Below are 24,141 nucleotides of genomic sequence, written 5' to 3'. Positions count from 1 at the left end.
TTCAGAAAAGGAATCTCTATCCAATAACGCGAAGAAAAATATACCAAGCAATTTGAAAATCAAAAGTTAATAATCGCTTGAAATTGTAGATGGCGTTGGAAAAAGTTTATTTGTAGCAAGAATCATGTATTCATCAAACCTTTTCATTTGATATTTCGCTCATGAAAATCGGAATGTAAATGACAGAGTTACATCTTGCGGCATTCTTGTGTGACAACCTGTATATACAGGTGTCTTTTTTCTGCTAAAATTACATTTAAAATGAATGTATTGTACAGGGTGGTTCAAATTCGATGTCCGAATAGGCTAACTAGGAAGCTATAAGAGTTAGAAAAAAAGTAGCTTGCATGTCATGATCTCGTTTTTCGAGAAACTGCTAATGCCGAAAACCTCATAGCGCTATCGTCTTTTGTTTTTCCCCTAGAGGCCAAAATTGAAAATATCGTAAAACCAGCAAGTGCAATTATCTTGGTTATTATTCTAGGTGGAGTATTATAACTAAGACATTATATGGACACTTTTTTACAGAGAATTTGATGACGGTTTTAGATTTTGAGATATCATGACAATTTTGATTTTTTTTAACCACTGATTATTCGCTTATTAAATTCTTTATTTTTTTCTAATTACAAAAATGTAGGGTTCGGAAGGTCTATTTCTTATTGTTTTAGAATAAAGCTAAAAATAAACTTTTTTTATAAAATTTCCACCTAGTGTCGTCGACGAAATTAAATTTACAGTTTCCTGTAAGTTACGCGGCGGTAGGTAAAATCTAAAAAGTTAACAATTAAATAAGGAGATAACTTCTGGTATTTAAAAACAAATAATTTTTTTAATATGTAACATTCTAACATGTTAAACTTTTCAAAATTTTCGTAATTCATCTTAAAAACAGGATTTTTAAAGCGACACTGCAGAAAATTTTTGAATACAAACAAATGTTGCTATGTTTATTTGAATTCAAAAAAAAACATATGGCGCCATCTATCAATAATTTATTAAGTCATTTAAGAATAATATTAAATATTAATAAAAAATGTGAAATAATGCAATCTATTCCAACTTTTGTGTAAAACATATATAAATTAAATAGTTCAACAAATATATTTAATAGAGTAGAGAGTAGTAGTAGTAGTTTTATGAGTATATACTCATATTTTTCATATTACGGAGTTCCAAACGAAATAATAAGTGACCAAGGAACGGAGTTTAACAACAAACTATTAAAGGAACTAGCCGAACTCCATAAAATCAAATTACACTTTGGAACAGCCAAAAACCCGGAATCCCAATCGAATATCGAAAGATTTCATTCAACTCTTATTGAGCATTTAAGATGCATGGGAGATACCGAAGGTAAACAGAAAGAACAACAAATGAAGACAGCCCTGATAGCATACAATAACAGCATTTGTAATGCCACTGGAATGACACCGATAGAAATAATATTTGGTCATATAAAAATGAGAAATCCTCTAAACTTATTCTACGATCAAATAACTTATCAAGATCAGATCAGTAAGCATAAAGAAAGGATGAAATTGCTCTATAATAAAATAAAAGCAAAAGATGAAGTAAGAAAAGAAAACACTCAAAGAAAACAAATGAGAAAACAAAAGAAACAGAGTGGGTAGTAGGAGAAAAAGTTTATGTAGAAAACGTCACTAAAAGCAGTAAACTCATGAAACCATTTTTCGGTCCTTACACTATCCTTAAAGTTAATGATAATAACACCGTAGAGGTGAGCACAAAAAGAGGTAATCAAACGTATCATCAACGACACCTGAAGCATGGATTTGTTCTAGATGCGCTGTCATCGGAGCAGTAGCAGAAGTCAAATTGATGGAAATAAAAGAACCACTTTTTCCATTATGTCTGGGCACGGCCGAGAATAAAATCTCAACTTGGACAATAATCACCCAATATGACATAAAACCGCTACTCGAAGAAATCAATTATATGAACAATCGATGTGATGAACTACACGAAGTATTAAACAACAGCAAGGAGGCAAAGACCCATTATTAAGAGTTGGAAAATGCTTTGTCATCATTAGACACAAACCGACAACTGATGAACTCTAATAAAAACCAATTATTACCCAAAATAAGATCACGTAGAGGAGCGGCAAATTTCCTTGGATGTATTATCAAGGCAATTTCCGGCAACTTGGATCAAGAGGACGCGGAAAGATACGATAAAGCTATAGAAGCTTCAGCGAAGAATCAAGAAAAGATTATCAAAATTCAAAAGGATCAAATTTCGCTTTCAAGCAAAGCCGTTAATGAATTTAAACGTAATATAGACATTTTGCAAAGAAACCAAATTGTTCTGAAGTTCTGCAGTTGTTCTACAACTGGGAAAGGCACTACAAAATGTTAGCTTTTTCGCAATTGAAACCAACAAAAAGATGAATCTTTACGGCATTATATTCGCTTTAACGAACGAAATTACTACTATCAATACCATCATGAAAAAGGTAATAACAGCGAAATCATTCGCAAAATTACAAACTTACCACCCAACAATGTTAGATACCGAATTGTTACTGATGGAATTATTAAAAATTGAACGAGAAACCAAACGAGAAAAATTACCGTTACCTATTACGGAAGATAGTATCTATGCGCTTGAAAGAACGTTAACAATAAAGGCATACAGTAAGGGTACTAAAATACACTTTATCATCGAAATTCCCCTTTGCGAAAATGAAACATACCAATATTATCAGATTTTTCCGATCCCACAATCTTTTAATTCATCCATTGGAATCCTAAATATCCAAAACCAGTACCTTGCCGAAAATAATGTGCGGTACATTAGTAGTGGAGACAAATGTCAAGAAATAAAGGACAAAAAGTTTCTATGTCAAACAACCAGCAAAGATATTCAAATGGGCACTCCATGCGAATATCAATTACTCAAACACAGATACCAAAAGGGACAATGTAAACACCAAATTGATAAAAGAGCATTGCCGTCAATACAAAAAATAAGTTCCAATGAGTAACAACATGCGAGGAAAGAAAGGAAAATCAAATAATAACGGGGCCACATCTCATTCAAATTTCCCAAGAATGCGAAGTGAGATGGAATTATGAAATTCTCAAGACCCATTCGAAAACTCTCCAAAATAGGGTTTTTCAAATCAACAAGATTAACATCAGCAATGCGGAGGAGGAAATGCCTCATTGGAAACTACACGGGAAGGGAGGAAGAATTGAAATCCCAAGACGCACCAAAAAGAAAGGAAGGATCTCATCGTTGGCTGCGACCTTCCAACTTAAGGCGGGAGGTGTTACCAGACGCGTAGAGAGGATGACACCAACAAGTGGCTGTAATCCGAAACCAGAAGAAGAGATAAACGTTAAAAAGTATAAAAGCACGTACAAATCTATTGTTTATTCAGTTATTAATCAACCTCTTAATAACCCACATCTTAATTCGTTAAAATTGTGATTCGTAATTACTTTAATTTTCCGTGTAATTGTTTTTGAAAATAAAACTCTTTTTAAAAACAAACCAACGCGGTCGGTTATTGTAATTATACTACTTTGTTTGTTTATAATTTCTGATTAAATGAAAGAGAATGGATCTTATATTGATAAATGTTTTATTTAATGTCGGCAATTATGTATGGAATGCAATATCAGATAAATCTCCGCCTCTGTTAGCCTCACAAATGCGAGCCCTTTTGAGCACATTTTTCATTACATTCTCACACATTTCACGCGGTATTTCATTAATTTCATCACGAATATTTTATTTGATATGCTCCAGCGTTTCTGGTTTGTTTGCATAAACCTTGCTTTTCAGATATCCCCACAAAAAGAAGTCCGGAGCAGTCAAATCAGGCGACCGTGGAGGCCAATCAACATCACCATTTCTTGAAATAACTTGTTGTGGAAAGAGGTCTCGTAGTAATTCCATTGTAATCCTGGCTGTATCAAGCCCAAAGCATGCAGTTGTGGCGTTAAAAAGTTTTCAATCATATCACGATATCGCTCCCCATTGACAGTTACCGTTACGCCGTTTTCAGTTTCAAAGAAGTAAGCTCCACTGATTCCTCCTGACCAAATTGCACACCAGACTGTCACTTTTAATGGATGCAAAGGTGACTGATGGATAATTTGAGGGTTTTCCATTGCTCAGAACCGACTATTCTGTTTATTCACATATCCATTCAAATGAAAATGTGCCTCGTCACTCATTATGATTTTTTCATGAAAATCGGGGTTGTCATGGGCGAGCTGTAACATCCTATTGGCATATGTACGGCGGCGTAAATGGTCTTCTGGAAGAAGCTCTTGTGTCAACTGAATCTTAAATGGAAACAAATGCAAATCCTTGTGCAAAATTGTGGCCAAAGTTGTTCTTTGAAGACCAAGCTCCTGAGCACGGCGTCGAATTGAGGTTGATGAATTGTCTTCTACACTTTCTTGAGCAGCAGTAATGTTTTCAGCCGATCTTGCAGTACGTTGTGGTCCATGCTTGGGCCTATCAGCTACAGTCTCTCTTTCTTCGAAATCATGCACTACACGATAAATAGTGCGTCTTGTTGGCACGTTGTTTCTCCCAAAAATTTCACGTAACTTTCTCATGATCACAGTAATCGATGATTGATTTTGATAAAATGTTTTAACGATTAAAACACGTTGGTTTACCGAATATTTTTCCATAATAAATTTGCCACGTCTCTACTTCACGACTGCCAAATATAAACTGTCAAGACTAATGTTTACCAAAATGGCGGCAAAACAAAGTAGTATACCTTCCCGGCGGACACCGGTATTATTAACATGAAATACATACTCTGGCGCTGCGAGCGCCCATCCACTAAGATTTATATGGCAATTAAGACATAAAAAACTTGGTGTCAATTGTTCTTGAAGATTTTCAGTTGCTATTTCAAAATATTGGAGATAATTTACTTGTACCGAATTAGTAAATTTACGCATGTTTTTCTTGACGACATTCACCACACACATAACAGAAATTAAGGGGGTCGTTTTCACATTCAAAAACTCGTTGTCTTTTACACATTTTATAATCAAGTATATAATTAAATTATATTACACGATACAATTTGTGAACAACTGTTTAACGCTGAATATGGAACTCGAATGAATAACTCTAGCAATCTTACTCTCCACGAAACCTTCCGTTATGGCACAGTGGGGTTTTTTATGATGCTCCCTTTTCCAAGAGAAATGTATTTATTTTAATATTGTTCAAGTAGGTAAAAAAAGATGGGACAAACCTGTATCCGAAGATCCTTTGTTCTAAAACCGATAATTTTCCAAGAATAATAAAATGCACTGGTACCTCAAATATCCTTTTTCAGCTAAACTGAATTCACTAAGTAAAACGGCAATATACGTTAGGAATACCGAAAAATATAGAAACAGGAAAAACCTGGGCATCTTCCTATTGTAAAAGCATCTTCCAAGGCGTTTGAGTGAATTTTGTATTGCGATTTTTTATTAAAAAAAGTGTTTTTCAATTCAAATATCCAATAAAAAATGCAGCATTCCGTTTAAAATAACGAAGTTGTAGGTTACTTCCGCTACACTGGATATGGCAGCCATTTTGAAATTATTTTAAATCGAAAGATTGCATGGGATGAATAGCTCCTACACGTAAAATCTCAGAAACGTACGAAACAGGTGTCCCATATTTTGATGTCCGCATAGGCTATCACCGAAACTAAAAGAGATAGAAAAAAAGTAGCTTACATGTCATGATCTCGTTTTTCGAGAAACTGCTAATACCGAAAACTTCGAACAGTTATCGTCTTTTGTTTTCGCCCTATCGGCAAAAACTAAAAATTTTGCGAAAACGACAATCGCGAATATCTCACTTATTATCAAAGATGGAGTATTATAAATAAAACATTATATGGGCAACTTTTTACGAAGAATTCAGTGGCGTAGGTAGAATTTTTTTCCCATCTTTTATTTTCGAGATTTGAGACGTAACTTTATTTTTTTAAATGGAAACCATAGTTGGCCATGACCTAAAATAATTTGTTATTTTCTTCTGATAACAAATATATATAGTTTGTGGGGTATATTTCTTATAGTTATTGAATAATTAACAAAAATTCATTTTGTTCTATCTAAAACTAATGTATGTATTTAAAAGTTAATGTTGCTATGGTGATAACCATACATACTATGATGGAACATAATGTATCATTTTTTTTTGTTCTTTCTAAAACTATTGTATGTATTTAAAACTTAATGTTGTTATGGTGATAACCATACCATGATGGAAAACATTGGGTACGTTCAGCAGGTGTCAACAGTTGAATTAAATCAGTCAGCTAGTTGTATGAACTTTAATACAGCGGAACGAAATCGGCTGAACAAGCAATTGAGACTTAGCCGTTCAGCATAACCTAAAACTATGGCTAACAATAATATTTTTGAAAATTTTGTGTTATTACAAGAGATAATGGATGATGATGTTGATTTTAAGGCTCATTTCATTTTATACAGTTCTGCCAGTTTTCAAAATTAAAGAGGAGAAACAAAAAATATTAATCCTAACCTAGAATTTCATAACCGCTGACAAACTAAGCGCAGATTACTTACGCTGAGATATTTACTAAACTGCTGCGTAACAGCGCTGACTTAGCGTATCGTTCAGCCGCGACTGCTAATATAGCAACTCAACAGTTGACACCGGCTGAACGTGCCCATTGTTTCCAATTATTGCCAAAGTTTGTAGTAGTATTTAAAAATTCACTAACAACTCTGGCATTATGTGCTGGTGCTCCGTCATATTGAAAATATATCATTTGAGACTTATTTAATGGCAAATTGTCGACCAAAGGCACAATGTGCTGCCTTGATATATTGAGGTATTACCTGAGTTTAAGTTTTTATGGTAGATACTATATGCCAACATTCTATTATCTAAAAGGGCATACCATACATTGAACCCCAACCTTCTTCGAACACTCAGAGACTTCATTGGTCCAGATGACATTTTGAACAAACAGCAGATTATTTAATTTTTCTAAATATCATCTACAAAATTCTAATCTTGGATTGACATCTCCGGCACGTAAATAATGAGTCAGCACCGCTTTGTATGGTTTACACATAATTTTATTTCATATTCTGGAGCAGCGGCTTTTGGGTCAGACGTCTTGTTCAATTTCTCTGCACGATGTTGATGGATTTATCGCAACTGAAGCCAACACATTGACTTCATCCTCTTGCAGGCCATCTTGGTATGTTTTTGCACGTGGTTTGGGGAAGGACCAAAAATCTATTAAATTTTCTGCTAACCGGCTGAAGGTTCTTACGTGCGGTTGTCTTCTTTCCGGATACCTTGTGAAATATAATTCCGCGGCTAACGTCGCATTCTTATCTGATAACATATAGCATTCCATTATGTTACATTTTTCATAATTTTCGAAATTCATTGTAAAGTTTTATTCAGTTTTGTTATACTTTGACACCTAACATGCTGGTGCATCGTACCAGCTCATAATGCCAGAGTTGTTATCGAATTTTTAAATACAAACTTTGGCAGTTATTTGATACATTATGTTCCATCATAGTATGTATGGTTATCACCATAGCAACATTAACTTTTAAATACATACATTAGTTTTAGATAGAACAAAATGAATTTTTATTAATTATTCAATAACTATAAGAAATATACCCTACAAACTATATATATTTGTGATCAGAAGAAAATAACAAATTATTTTAGGTCATAGACAACTATGGTTTCCATTTAAAAAAATAAAGTTACGTCTACAATCTCGAAAATAAAAGGTGGGAAAAAAATTCTACCTACCCCACTGAATTCTTCGTAAAAAGTTGCCCATATAATGTTTTATTTATAATACTCCCTCTTTGATAATAAGTGAGATATTCGAAAATTTTTAGTTTTTGCCGATAGGGCGAAAACAAAAGACGATAGCTGTTCGGAGTTTTCGGCATTAGCATTTACTCGAAAAACGAGATCATGACATGTAAGGTACTTTTTTTCTATCTCTTTTAGTTTCGGAGATAGCCTATGTGGACATCGTAATTGGGACATCCTGTACAAGAAAAAGCTGTGCTCTCACATATAGAAGATCACAATTTTTGGTAATTTCTCCACCGATTCTCATCCTGCGTACCTTGTTGTCTTCTAAAAAGAGCAAACTTTACGTAGAAGGAATAAAGAATTTTTCTGCGACTCTCCACGGATATTGAATGAATTTTGGTTCACATTTTGTCTAAAAAAATCCCTTTTTCACATATTATGGGCCATTGTTTTAAAACTACCGAACCGATTGGAATAAGTATTAATACCATTGATTGGCTATACAATACTCTTTAATTTGATGAATAGCACGACCAGATCGGTCATCTCTAACTCGAGATATGCTGCAATCATAGCTCCAAAACGTATCCATAGAAAAAATTTTAAATGTGATTTTTGGGTTTAGGGGACCAAACTACACAGCTAGATCGACCAGTAAATTAGTTTATATGAAAATTAGTTAAAATTTGTCTCTTTGGATTTGCATCTGTATTAAAAACTTAGAAATCTTTTTGTTTTTTATCTCTTTTTTGTACATATATTTTGTGCTGTATTATTGAACTAAATAAATTGAAATTACAACTAATATCATAGTGCAATCATTGAATTTACGATTTCTAAGCAGACACTGATTTCGTATATTATCAAAAGACTCGTTTGAACTGTACATTTTTTAATTCAAAAAACAGCTTTTAATTGTTCAACATTTGGAAGCATTTTTGAGGCACAAAATAAAAAGCATATTCAAAGAAATATTATGTACAAAAATATTTATTGTGTCACAGGTTTTACATAAATACTAATAATAGAAAATATGTTACAACTTAAATCTACAATTTATAAATACGTAGTCATCTTCTGCTTTTGGTATATACAGTTTTCATCAAAAAGAGCGCATTTTAGCAAGTCAACGATGATTTTAGCCACTGGAGAAAAAATAATTATTAAAAAAAAGCTCCAACACTTTCTCACAACATACCTCTGCCAAACTCAATTTAATATTACCATTTTGTAAAGGATCCTTAGTTTCAAATATACCTAAAAACATTTTTAATTATTATCAGAAAATAATGAACGATTCAAAAACTTACTAAATGATACTGTAAGATGAAGTATTGCAGATACAAAATCACCAAAACGTAAAGTGCCATCTTTTCTCATATATCGCAATATTAAAATAGCTAAAACGTCACTGCTTAATTGAAATCCGACTTCGAGTAATGCGTCTCGTAAACGTTCTGCTTTCAAGATTCCTGTTTTTTCTTTCGTATGACTTTTAAAAGCTGTCTGCCAATGTTTAAGACTACACATAAGATCTTTAAAATCGCTAAATTTTAATCGACCAGTACCAGTTGTCTAAAATAGAATTTAGTTTGTCAAAAGACAAAAAAGCAACAATTGACTTACATCGAGTGTTAAAACGACTTGTCTGCAAACTTCAATTGAAGCACAACTTTTAATATAATCATTTGGAAGACAGGCGTCTAATAATTCTTGTAATTCAAAAGCGTTTACAGTTCGATGTTCATCTGCTAATTGTAGAAAAACAGCTTCGTATTGGCTAAAACTTTTCCCGTCTAATAATGGTGGTGCTTTAACTATTGCAGATTTAACAAGATAAGGTGGTGTATCCAAAAGTTTTAATTTTAACGGTTTACTCGAATAAACGCGAAGTGTAAACCCTGATTCTTGGCCAGGTTCGAAAGTTGTAGGAAGAATTAAATATCCACCTTGTTCTAATTGACATCGATGACTTACTTGTCTACTGTTTGTGTATTGCGAGTTAATAAGTGATTTATTTTTCTTAAAAAATAATTTTCCGATAGATTCAGTCGTACTTTTTGGTAAAGAATAAGCAGTGAACCCGATTACTTTAGGTTCCATTATACTATGTTGATTCAATGAAACGATAACTTCCTCCATTTCACTTAACAATAATTGTAATTGAGGGTTTATATGAAACGTATCCGGATTATTTCTACATCCACCACCAGAAACTCCTTTTTGCCAATTTCCTTGATACAATCTCATTTGCCACGTGTTTTTATTATGAAGACTTGGTTCATCTCGACTTGTATCGCTATCTAAGTGGACAACTTCTAAATTTGTAAACGTTTTTATAAAATCAGCGTAAGCAACCCAAAATTCATCTTCTGTTAGCTTAGCTTGAACACGTTCTTGTTCCAATGGATTTACATCGGACCATTCTGTTGAATCTAAAGACCAAGATCCTGTATACTCGTTTGAAGTACCTAAAGGATTTCTTAGTTTTATTAACTGAACTGCTTCTCCACTAAATTTTTCCACCTAAAAAAATAAATGGTTTTAAATTATTTATCTTTACAGTGATTTAGTTAAATGTTAATTGTACGCGATATTAATTAATTTTCAACCTAACCATTTTAAAAAATTCTAGAACAATAATCATAAAAGTACGCCAATTTATAAGATTTCATATTTTTCAACGATTCGATATTTAATCGTTAATTATGTATTTATTTGCGAACGGTTTTAGATATTAATTGATCTTACAGTTAGACTTTAAACATTTTTTTTGTTTATTCTTGATTTGGGGTGATTTCTGATAATTTTTAATAGTTCTAAACTAGATATTAAGCTTAAACTAAAAACTTGCAAGTTATATCTCACGTCTTTTAAAAGAGTGTCTTAAAAAATTTGAACTTGTTTCTATAGAAGGTTCCAACATAACACCAGAAACATTAAATACTCCAATCAGTTTCCAGATTTAGTTTCATTTTTTTAACAACAGAAAAGCTTTCGAAATAACTATTTTTAATGAATACAAAGATTTCAAGTTCTTTCATATGACTACAAGTGATAACAATCTGTGACGACATCAAAGACATTAAACACTGCTGTAATAGATGCAATTTCGCCTAAGATGGTCAGTGGGGGGATTGAGTAACTCACTAGTTATCACTGCCGGTCTCAAGGCCAAATAAAGGAGGAACAATGAAGGGAATAGATTAGGTTAGTTCCTGCTTATAGGAAACCGTAATTTGGTTCAAGGTACTGAAAGAAACGCGGTTCAAATTATGGATGGATTACAAATATTATGAAAAATGCTATGATAAGGGATAATGAGAGAAAAAGCGAAAGCGTGGTGCCTAGGCTGTTGGAATACAACGTTTTTGAACGTTGTATTCGTTTTTTGAGGAGATTACGATTCAAATGAGAAACCATAACATGTGCGATATATGTGCATTCTCCGAAACATAGAAAAAAAGACAGAGGACATCGACATATGAAAATTATTCAGTGATATACAGCAAAATCTAAGCAAGAAAGAGCTAAATCCAGAGTCGGACATCTGCTGCACAAGTATTTATAAAACATTACATTACAGACATCCATGTATATTCCACAAATATACATATAGAAATGAAACAAAAAAAAGGCGATAGTCCCAGCCCACTTTGTTTAACTTATTAATGGACAAAATAATCGAGAAAGTGATAACTTCAAACGCAGAATATAAACTTGGCCAAACGAAAATCTACTTAGTATGCTACGTTGACAACTTCACAGGTTCTATTAAGCGAGCAAAGCAACAACACCTCCATCGAACAAGCACATATCAAGCAACTACGATCATGCAAAAGTCCTGAAAAGTCAGATCAACAAAGTGTCCGCAATTATGGCTGCCTACGAGATACTGTTTGCTCGAACAAATCCATCCGTGTGTATAGTAAAGTGCAGATATATAGGATATGCATTCGCCCAATCGAGGACAATCTCAGGAAAGACTAGATGGGAGAGAATTAAGAACTTCGACACAAGAGACCAATGCGGGGTTCAGAACACTGTGAGACGAGGAAGGCAGCTTAAAAGAAAATTACGTTAAGTTTAGTTGGCCACATTTATTTGTAATTCTGCAATAAAAGACTAAATGTTTTAAATAATTTACGTAATAATAAGAATTAAAATAACTATAAGACCCACTTTTAACACTTCCTGATAAATTTATCCGACAGATAAATCCAACTATTAAACACTGAGAGCGCTTAGCCATGGTAACAATGTTAAAGTAATTCTGATGATTTTTTAATTCATACTGATAATAGATAAATACTGATTGGTAGAGTGTATTAAACTTTACATTTCAGATATTTATATTAGCAGATGTCCATTTTAGTCATATCGAGTGAGCTCGGCGATGAGCTTGCGCTATAGATATGATGCAATATTTTGCAGACTTGAATGTATACATGCTTGCTTTGACCAAAATAAGACGACAACTTGATGTAGTGACAATGTAGCCATTATACGGAGTTGTTCTGATGTAATTTTGATAGAAACTTGATGCAGTTGTAAGATAGAGATGACAGAGGCAAAATGTATCTACACTCTTAGATAAATTTAACGTTGACTCATTAGATACTTGATGTAGTCTTGATGCAGACTGGATGGCGAGTTAACATTGACGCTTAATGTAGCGGTGAGGTACACTTTATACGCACTTGTCTCGATGGAGACTTCGCGAATGCATGATAGACATCTTACTATACGACGATTTTATGCCGTTTTGAAAGCATCTTGTAACACTTGTAAATGTGGACCAAATAGAGATATGAACCAGTCTTACTTAGATAACTGATTCCGTACAAATATGGTTTAATAAACTTGGTATGGACTGATTGACAGGTGATGAGAACTTTATCTGGAGTTGTTTGGATGCAGACCTATTAAACATTTCATATGGACATGATAAAAATTAAACGAATACTTGATCGAGACAACATACATTTATCAAGTCAGATACACAATAGTGATTTAATGAAGATTTCTATAACTTGATGCAGGTTTAAAAGGACTGTTTGGAGATTTCATACGGATTTGAAAATGTTTTTTTGCCACCCCTACATGCTATTTTGATGCAAACCCGATAGTGATATGATGTAGTCCTGGTGATGTATATTTAGTGGAATCTTGACTCTGTACAGAGCTTATTGAATTTATCAAGTCGGGAAACACAATCGAAATTTGATACAGACTGTTTAGGGACTACAATCTTGAAGGAGTATTGATGCAGTCCTCTATAAATGTAGATTCGATAAAAATATGATACAATCTTAATACAGTCTTGATGGAGACTTTGTCCAAATATAACTTAAAGAAATATGGTGATAACTTGATGCACAGATAATGTTAATGATATTACACAGAATTGTATCTATGTAAACTTAATAGGGACTGTACGCAGACATTATAGAGATTTTGATTTGCTGTAATATATCAATATATATTATAATATGCTATAATATATATTATAATTATACCCACATCAAGTTGGAGGAATAATGGCGAATTCAAAACTTTAATGCAGATTAAATGAGGTCTATATGGAGATTTTGTGCAAGTTTAAAAGAGTCGCACTAAGACACAGCATTTGCCTTATTTCACAGATTTTTTTAATTTAAATCGCAATTTATTTAAAATTAAGTTAATTATTGTTTAATTTTTATATTTTAAACAGCAACTACTTTTTATCATATCAAAATACTTTAATGATTTACTTACTCTTTCCACTGCATAAATTCGATAGTTTGTTCCTATTTGTATACCATTAGCTAATTTTTCAACATGAGCTCGTACTTGATAATTTGGTGGTTGAACTGTTGCAGTAATTATAGAGGTCATATCCAGTAATTTGTGTAAAAGACGAGCACACGCCGTGATATCCTGTTTGATTTGTATACTTTCGGTGATACCTCCTGTTAAATCAGCGAGTCCATCGAGTAAAGAGCCGTATTTTAAAGCTTCGTAAGATCCATGTAATCTATAAAGGAATAGAAAACGTTTACCTATCTACAATGGACACAATTATTTTAATTAAACCGAGTTGTATTTGTAACCTTTTTGATGTGACCGACGACAGGATGTCGTCACGTAAATGGAAGAATTTAAACTGAAGAAGATACCTCTTGATGAGAGTTAAAGTTCTTCGAGTTTGTTCATTATTGCAAATTGGCGTGGACGGTTTATTTAGAAGGCAAAGAACGTTTATTATTTGCAATCGTGAATTTAAATCTATTTTACGTTTTACGGGTATGCGTGGAATATTTATGAAATTACAAGAATTACGTATTAACTTAAGGGTCACTGACTGAATATGTAAGTTTTGTAAAAAGCGGTGTTGATATAACATTTTTTTTATCGATGAAAGTTAGTTCATGCTCTTTTACTGAGGAAATAACGGGTATTTCAACCACTATCAAAGATATTTTCGGTTCGGTTACGTTGGAACAATAGGAGATACGACGAAAACAGTTATGCTTAATCGTTTCATATCTTAACAACAACTCGAAATCTTTTTACGTGTTTTAGACACTTTTATCGGTATAAACATTATACTGAAATATATGGGTTAGGTATTTCCAACATACTTGAAATTTTAGTTTAATTTTTAGTATAAAAAATAAATAATATTAGTGAAGATTACAAGGTACTCGTACTAAAGAACATTAAGAACGAAGGATGTGCCCGTAAGCTTAAAATTTACTCTGACAGATTTACGATTGTAGTTAACGGCAAAAACGATTTGTTTACTGTGGGTGGCCAATGAGAAATAAATCCGGTAGTTAAGATGAAAAAAAGAATGATTCTTAATAAGTCATTGAAAAAATTACAATATGTTTTAGGTTTTATTATGCAAATTAAGAGATTATTTCTAGATTAATATAGATTGAAAAATTGTGAGTTAGAATAAAATAGAACGAATTAGCCAACATGTCTTATATAACGCTTTCATTTTTAATAACTTTTGAAGTTTTAATGGTGTCTATGTAATATTCCTTGTTTCTTGAGTTTTCACCATGATAAATTCGAATTTTTATTGGAGCAATTCATATCTTTTATTAATTGACTTATGGTCTATAAATGTTGGATCTAGTAAAGTAAATCTTTTGTTGAGTAAGTCGATTGCAAGTGATGCAGTTATGTTTCTAAACTTTTTTAATGTTAAAATAAAAAAATTGGCAACGCTTTCGATTCATCCCATATAAATTTAATCATATAGTTTTGTATTTCATGTTAGCTCTGTCCTTTTAATATATTTAGAATTTTTCTGGCAATGACGATCATTCAGTTTCTACCCATACTTTTGCTTCACTCTAGTTCTTAAGCTTTAAGCACTTTACAGGAGTTGTGAATATCATCAATATGCAGAAAATGTTAGCCAATAAGACTAATATTGGGTACAACAAGCTTCCTGTCTTACCTTACTTTCTTGTACTTTTTCTTTAAGTTCTTTCTTCTATCTGCTGATAATATATGTCAACCGTCACTTATAGATGAATTGCTTATAGATGTGGATGTTCGTGGAGACGACTGCCAAGTTCATGGTAGTATTAGTTTCCAGTACTACTAAACTGGGAACGTTTTCACACTTATGCGATATGTGTATTGTCAAAAACGTGACAATCTCAATTTCAAAAGTAGTCTCGGGGTGGAAATAGAAGAATTTAAGAAACAAGAAGAGCGGTAAGAAAAGCGTCCTGACAATGATTTTTTTTAGTGCAGACCTCCTCGTTCTAGCTTATTTGAACATTGGAAACGTAACAGGCCGATATATCAAAGAAACTAATGATATCTCATAACGGTGTAAGGTTCACAACAGGTTTAAATTAGTATTTGTAACCAAGTATAGATACGTTGGTCGCTACCTAAGTCTTACTTTCAGTAGAAAAATTATACCGACGATTGAAAGTACTTGGAAGTAACTATCCAAAAAGGCGATATATTTTGATGTTCAGATTGTGGGAATCGTCCAGAAGAGTAACATTGGTTCCACATACATACCTATTCAGATCTCTCGACGCAACTATGGTAGAATGTGTTGGCGAACGACAATAGGTGGCGTGTAGAGACGGGATGTACGAACTAAAACAAGTCGGTGTTCCTTCTTCTTCCGATGATGATCGGAAGAAGAAGGAAGTGTCGTGTGGACCAAATAATGTATAGCGTTTAGTTTAATCAGTTACATGTTCTTTTTTGTGTTCTGAGTAAAACCAATATATCTGTTACAAGAAAGCTGACTTTAATTTAACGAATAACAATTGCAGCGGTGAGATAAATATCTGAAATCAGTGTAAAACCTGTGGTAAAACGGCGAAGGGCGTACGTGGCGAGACAACACATGTGTCGGGTTCGATTTTTATAAGAACAAAGGACGTTTATCAGGTGAACTTTATTTTTATTTTACGATGGAAAGTTTGTCAAATAATCCTACAATTAATGCTAATATTAAATCGGCACCCACGCATGCAATCAAAGCCTTACATAGATTGATTTTTGAATACGATGGCGACCGAAGAAATCGACAAAGATTAAGAGAGTTTCAAGGGTTCTCATTTGACGAAGACTCCGATGATTTTAACAATAAATTAAAATACATCAAAGAGAACCTAACGCTGAAAGATCTGGTTGCATGTTGTTGTGTGTTACATGTCGATTTTGATAGTGTTACTGTCGACGAGATACCGAAGAAGGTTTGCATGACCTTGAGCGATTTGAATAAATTAGCGTTGAGTATGAAAGCTATCGAAGAACACGAAAAAGCAACAGCGGAGGTAAGAGTAATGAAGAGATGCAAGAAAACCATGATACTGATGACAACAATGGAGACGACGATGACGGCACCGATGATGATGAAAATGTAGACGAAAGACGAAGTTGTGGTTCTAGGACTACACCAAAGACGACGAATAAGAAGAAAACTAAAACGTACGAAGATGATTTATGCATGACGACGAAGTTTATGATGACATTCAGGGATATCGAAGACACGATTCGACCCTTTGATGGCAAAGGTGATTGTGCGATAGACACCTGGATGGAAGAATTCGAAGAAAACGCTGTTTTATTGGAATGGACAGACGTGCAAAAATTTATTTATTGCAAGAAATTGCTAAGAGGAGTAGCAAAGCTATTTATCCAGAGTGAAAGAGGAATCACGACATGGAAAAAGCTGAAAATAAAATTAGAAGATGAGTTTGGCAAAAAATTCAACAGTGCTGAGTTGCACAAAATGCTGTGACAGAGACGAATGAAGAGTGATGAAACAGTGGGAGAGTACTTTTTGAAAATGCGAGAACTAGGAAGTCGAGGAAATATAGAGAAAGATGCATTGTATCAATACATAATAGATGGGATAGAAGACGAATCAACAAACAAAACTGTTTTGTACGGAGCGAAAAACAATAGTGAATTTAAAGAAAAACTGGAGATTTACGACAAGATAAGGAAGCAGAAGCAAACAAGAACAAGCAGGCCGAGACAACATGAACAAAAAGATGACGAGACCAGGCTAAGAGAGAAACCAAAATGTTGTTATAACTGTGGTGAAAAAGGTCATTTTGCAGCTGAATGTAAATTCAAGGAGAAGGGCCTCAAATGCTTCAACTGCAAACAATTTGGACATAAAGCAAACTACTGTTCAAAGAAATCATCTACACTCACAAATGTGAAACAACCATCAGTAAAGAAAGTTGCAACTATGGAAGAGAAAAGTGAATATTACAAAGACGTGAACATAGATGGAAGGAAGACATTGGCATTCATCGACCTTGGAAGTGACGTCACTATGAGAGAAGAGACAGCCATTGAGATCAACATACAGTATGTGCCACACCAGATTAAACTGAGAGGTTTCGGACAAGGAATGTGTGAATCTGTAGGAAAGAGAACATTGCTGTTAGAGATAGATGGAGTCAAAATCGAGGCGGTTGTTTTCATTGTACAAAATGAAGCGCAACAGGAATCGATGATAGTGGGACAGAGTGCATTGGATCAGCCAGGGATAAGAGTAACCAAAGAAAATAAGATGCTTACCATCGAAAATATTTCCAGAATAGAAAAAACAAGATGTCAGAACGAATATGTGAACATAAATTCGGACATAGGTTGTGACGAGATTCAAAGTGTTCGAGACTTGGTAAGTTCTTTTTGATTCAGTTTTCTCTACGAACTCCTGTGACATTGGCACCACTGACCTGGTAACTATGAACATTGATCTTACAAGTCAGGATGTAGTGCGGTGCAGACCATATAGACTACCATACGCGGAACGCGAGCGAGTGAAATCTATGATAGACGATCTTTTGAAAGCCGGCATCATTCGCGAATCAACATCGGAATATTCAAGACCAGTGATTTTAGTTCCTAAAAAAGACGGTTCGCAAAGACTGTGTGTAGACTATAGACGCTTAAATGCCATAACGCGAACATCACATGTGACGATGCCCTCGATTGACGAACAGTTAGACATGTTGGCGGGTAACAAATATTTCACTACCTTAGACTTTATGAGTGGGTATTATCAGATTCCGATAAATGACCAATCTAAACATTTAACCGCGTTTGTGACGACCGAGGGACAATTCGAATTTAATAAAATGCCGTTTGGTTTGGTAAACGCACCAAATATATTTAATACTCTTATGCAGCGTGTCGTGCAACGCATTGGACCGAACATTGTTTTAACATATATGGACGATATGCTAATACCGAGTGATACAGTAGCAGAGGGTATCGCGAAACTACGAAAAGTGTTGGGAGTATTGCGAGAGCTAGGCTTAACATTAAAACTCAGTAAATGTAAATTCCTGCATACGCGACTAGATTACCTGGGGTTTGAAATTGATAGTGAGGGTATACGGCCATGTGAGCAAAAAACCCAAGCTGTAATGAATTTTGAGACACCGACGAATGTTCACGAAGTTAGACAATTCTTGGGATTATGCGGATTCTTTCGAAAGTTTGTACAAGGGTTCTCATTGATAGCCAATTTGTAGGTAATAATTGAATTGAACAGACTTAACTACGTTTTTTACTGCACCAAATGTTTATGTGCAGGTCGTTTAAAAGTAGAATAAACAGATTATCAGTAAAATATCAATAATTGATAGTAATAGTGACGAAATTTTTAAATCAACAAATAAAAACGATAGAGCATGCTTAGAAAATAATACCACCCAAAAATTTCTACAGGTGTTTCTGTAAGTTGTGGCATAATTTCAATCACAAATTCTAGAGTAAAAATGATGACGATTCGTGTAAAAATGTTTGGTCTAAACCCATAAATGGTCGTTCAAAGTTAAGAAATTTTTATACATTTTCTTAAATATGGTTTGTTTTAGAAAGATAAAATTTGGCAGAAGTGCAACGTTATCATGAGAAATCGTTTAAGGTCACTTTTGAAAATATGTAACCACGGGAACAATGCTATACAGGGTGTTCACAAAGGTTATTTTCTTAAAACTTTTGTATTATGTCGTAAACCCTTAAATTTTTCAACTGATTTACAAAAACCCTATTTCTTTATAAAATTATTTTCACTCCTAGAGGTTTTTGATTAGACGTATCGTTTTGGAGTTATTCGCAAAAATAAATAAATAAAAACTCGTTTTTGAAATACTGCTATTAGTCGTAGGCCCATGAAAACAAATCGTAAGAAAAGCAATATGTCAGGTTATTATCCAACGCAGCGTAAAATCTGGATTTTGTTTAGTCCAATATTGAGCATTTCTCCAATTAATGATCATCAGTAAAAAGCACTTTTTCTAAAATCGCAGCATCAATAGTACATTTTCCCATAATAGTAGACAAAACTGTACTCGCAACAAACGATCAGCAATATTTAATTCTTGTCTCTTATACAATTACTGTTCGTGTGGGACATCTTTTTATACAACAAATTAAATCAATGAACAAATGAACAATAAACTTTTTAACTGCCTGTGTAAGTATAATGAAATTAATGAAACATATCGTCATATTTCGTATCATCCCAAGAGTAACCGTTGATGGAATTAAATAAGTATCTTCTTTGAAATATTGTGAGAAAATTATAAAATTGTTTACATTTTAGATAGTAGAAATAGAAAATAATAAAATAATAGTAATTAATAACTTCAAAAACAATATGCTGGCTATAATTATTCCTGTGTGTTAAAAACAATATTTGATGGAATATTGTTTTAATTAATATACCCATTTATTTATTGAACATACTTTGCATAAGCCTTTTCAAGTAATCCTGCCCAAAAATAATCGGAATGTTGGCTTTGTAGGAAAGCTAATCGTCCATGAACGGTGGGCAATCGGTCATCGACAAGAACTTCTGTCCATTCACCACACCACCACAATCTAAATCGGAATACGCCCGCGTATTGTTCTCCATTAAAAGATTGATCTGCGGGAACTACTCGGTAGAATAATCCTTTGTTTAAGAATAAGACGCCCAAACAAGATACCAACCATCGATCACCTAAAATCAAGATAGATAAATTAGATAAAATTGAATTATTAAATTATGTAACATTTTGGTTTTAATAACATAAAACATGAACAAAAATGATCCATTTACAACTTGTTTCAAATTCTTGAAAATGGTTAGTTATTCTGGGAGTATAATTTCTTGCCAAACAAGCTCAGGTTTTTTATTAGTCAAGGTCGCATTCTCGGTCACCAACCAGATGCTGTTAATTGCCTTCTTACACATATGCTTATACTTAAACTTTTATCTGTCATTCCCATCTTTTCTTTAATTTTTTTAATAAAAAAATTTAACTTGTTCTTTCACACAAACACCAAATCAAAACTATTTTATAACCTTACTCATTTTATTTAAAATGTTGTTTTTGTTTAGTATAATATAACTTAGATTCTTTAAAGCATAGTTCAGTAACATTATAATGATACTTAAAACGTTAACGATCGTTTCCACCCGTTTCAAATTCTTGATATACGCAGATTTCTGAATAGAATTCCAGCTCAATAGCGCAGAAACCCCGCTATTTATCTAAAGATTTTTGCGGTTCTGATCGGCCACAAGCGCATAATAGGCAATAAATAATCCCAAGGTTCCCATTGAGCTCGTTTCGTGGAGCAATCAATTTATAAAAGGAGTCGCTCTCGTTGTTTATTTGTCCCACCGTTCTGCATTTATTCAATAATAACGTCTCGACGCTCAGAGCAACGAGTAAATCATTAAATACCCTTTAAGCTCTCTCCACAACGTATATTACTATTTACTAAAGAGGTAGGGTAGAAGAAATTGAAAAAAGTTTTACGTTGCAAAAACGTAACTGTATCGATATAAATAATGTGCCTTGTCTGCTTAAAACCGGAATATATAATTACTAAGAACAGCAAAACATTTAACTTTAATTTATAAGTCGTGAGTTTAGCGATAGAAGAAGAGTGAAGACAAAGCATCGAATAATTTTTATTTTTTTGTATAATTGTCCGTTGTTTTACTCGTTAGGATTAAATTGAGGGGAAAATTACGTGTTATTATATTAATAGTACCAACTATAGTTGTACGACATCTGAAAGTTTTCTTTCTAATTCTAGATAGAATAAAAGCTTTTTATTAACATTAATTTGGGAGGACATTTCTCTTTAATATCGTTTTTAAAGTGATAGTGTTGAGTGCGGGGCTCAATACATATTTGTTCGCACGCCAGGCACGTTTTGTGCAGGAAATGCGTGTTTAAGTTTATACAGGATACAACAGGGCGTGACTTTACGTACGTATAAGTAATATAAATGTGAGTATTCCCGTGCTAACACGTACAGATTTGAGATATTTAAAACAAAATATTTCTCATCTATTTGAAGAAGAAAAAACTTCGTTTTTAAAATTCCTCAAATAGGATAAATAAAGTATTTTATGTCTTTTTTATGTAAAATATAATGTAGGTAAAAGTAAAACCTTTTTGAGAAATACTAAGGTAACATATGTTACCTTCCAAGATTTTAACTATATTATTGAATTTTTTAATTTTGTTAAATTAATTTTTTGTTTGTAAATTAAGCTGAAAGAAATTTAGATCCATTCCTAAACCCCACCTACTAACAAAATATTTTTCCATTATATTGTATAATATTCTAAGTACTGAAGATGAAACATTAGTTTCGAAACATGTCTGCTTGAATTGAATTAAACATTTTAGTATTTCTCAAAAAGTTTTTACGTTTACCTACATCATATTTTATTATATTTATTAGAGAAATATGGAGAATTTTATCCCATTCTTTTTTATGTATTATATATTATGCTATATATAAATGTCTTATTTTTTTAGCTACTACATATATATGAGACACTCAGAAGCTGGACAAAAATAAAAATTAGTTTTAATTTTTTTAACCGATTTAAAAATGATATTGTATAAACTTTTACTATTAAATTCTAAAGACCGATGTGTTATTTAAATTTGAAACTAACTTCTTTTCTATTTTCTTTATCCATTATAAACTGAAATTTTAATGTTTGGTATAATTTACTATTCTCACATGATTAGATCGAACATTGGAGGCTGCTTATATAAAAGAATGTAACACATTCATGTTGAACTTTAGCTATTTCTGCATCGTTACACAGACATTTTGCTCGTGTTAGAATTAAGGAGTTTCTTTCTTTTAAACTGAAATTGTATTTCATTGTAGAAACTTGTAAATCTATTCTAATTGTAAGTTTTTAAATATTATACCTAAGTTAATGAACTTGACATACAGTCACCATTAAAAGTTGTATGTTGTATCGTTTAACAACACCCAAAAGAGAATCTATTTCAAATGCTTAACCCGATCAAAAATAAGTACACTGAATTCTATTTTTACTTAATAAATAATTCGTAAGTTTAAATAATGAAAAAATAAAAGTTTTCATTGAACTCTTAAAAGTAGATAAAAAATCATTATTTAGTGAAACAAAAACGAAAGTTAATTTCTAATTGCTATCACTTTTTGATGCGTTTTCTTTCTCAAGCTGTGCTGTCGTTTTAGTGGTTTTAATCACAAATTCTGTCATCGATCATTGTGTTCCATAAGGCTGTTATACAATTCACGATAACTGCCCATTAATAATTTAATGTCTCGTTGAAATTTGGTAGATCTCTCCTCGATAGGATCATGCTTCTGAAAATGATCGCCTAATTTAGCAGCCAGTTGTAGTAACTTTCACTGCATTCTTTAACATCGGGAATCTCAATCGCTAAACTAATGATTTCGTCATCGCACATAGATCAAATAAATTCATGAAAAATGATATTTTTCAATTATCTGTAACGGTTTTAATTTTTAACCATTTTTGATGAAATTTGGTATATGCCCATTTCAAAAGGCGCTTAATGCAGTGGTGTACTCAGATTTTTTGTAAAAAATTTCCTAATATGATTTCTTCATTTTTTGCACCTAAAAAGTGAAATAGTAGGCCTTGGTTTTTTTAAGAAAAACATGACTCTTTGTCCTGAGGTACAGTTTTTTACGCTCTACAATTCAAAAAATTATCGAAATCGGATAATAAATACAAATTTTACGAGGGCGTTCCGCTTTCAAATGGGTCACACTGTATGTAGAATATCAAGTAAAAGAGCTACAATAAACTAGAGTACCTTTGAAAAGAGGGCCTGACCTTGAAATTGAACACAAACTGTTATTTACTATGATTCATGGGGCAATATGCAATGCCGCAACTAAGACAGCATCTACAATACTTGTATGGGCTAACTTCAAAAAGCTATCAAAGAGGAAAGATGTGAACCCAGAATCACTATCATTGGGAATATCCGTCCTTCATGCAAAAATACGGTTGTTTGAGTCAATCCTTCACTTGTCATACAAGCTTCCAATTAGAAAGTGGCAAGCAATATCTGGAGAAGATAAAAAGACTATAGCCGAGACAGAAAAACTAATTCAAGAGAAATGCAGGCAGGAGATGGGTCTCTTAGTAGATATTCCAAAAGCTGGTGTTGGATACTAATTGAATACTAATGACGGAAATTCGGCTAGCATTACTGGAGTTGACGAAACCTTAATTTACAGATTGAAAATTATATTGTATTTATTTGTATTATATTGTATTATATTTATATAATTTATATAATATGGTGCTCAAATTATTTCGCATGCCTTATTGCCGATCAGGCAACTATCAGAGGAGGCTGATAGTTGCCTGGACATATAGGCAAGGATTCACAACAAAATTTTCCTCAGAGGCGTGTAATAGAGATGTTATACAGAATAGCACAAGCCTACGATGAGAAACTGAAATGAATTGGA

General features: G+C 33.1%; 1 protein-coding gene across 1 annotated transcript in view; it reads right to left on the bottom strand.

The window, feature by feature from the left end:
- Window positions 1-8,805: 8,805 nt before the first annotated feature.
- The window catches only part of LOC111425462 (calpain C), a 145,886-nt gene continuing 130,550 nt past the window's right edge, over window positions 8,806-24,141 (bottom strand). The window contains exons 4-9 of the mRNA XM_023059918.2: window positions 20,086-20,341; window positions 13,594-13,852; window positions 9,460-10,359; window positions 9,144-9,408; window positions 9,032-9,090; window positions 8,806-8,978 (exon numbers count right to left, since the gene is read on the bottom strand). Coding sequence (XP_022915686.1) covers window positions 8,952-8,978; window positions 9,032-9,090; window positions 9,144-9,408; window positions 9,460-10,359; window positions 13,594-13,852; window positions 20,086-20,341 — 1,766 coding nt within the window. The 3' untranslated portion in view covers window positions 8,806-8,951. The remainder of the gene's footprint in view (window positions 8,979-9,031; window positions 9,091-9,143; window positions 9,409-9,459; window positions 10,360-13,593; window positions 13,853-20,085; window positions 20,342-24,141) is intronic.

The sequence above is a fragment of the Onthophagus taurus genome, chromosome 1, assembly GCF_036711975.1.
Source record: "Onthophagus taurus isolate NC chromosome 1, IU_Otau_3.0, whole genome shotgun sequence".
Classification (NCBI taxonomy): Eukaryota; Metazoa; Arthropoda; class Insecta; order Coleoptera; family Scarabaeidae; genus Onthophagus; species Onthophagus taurus.
This window is presented reverse-complemented; position numbering and strand designations above follow the sequence as displayed.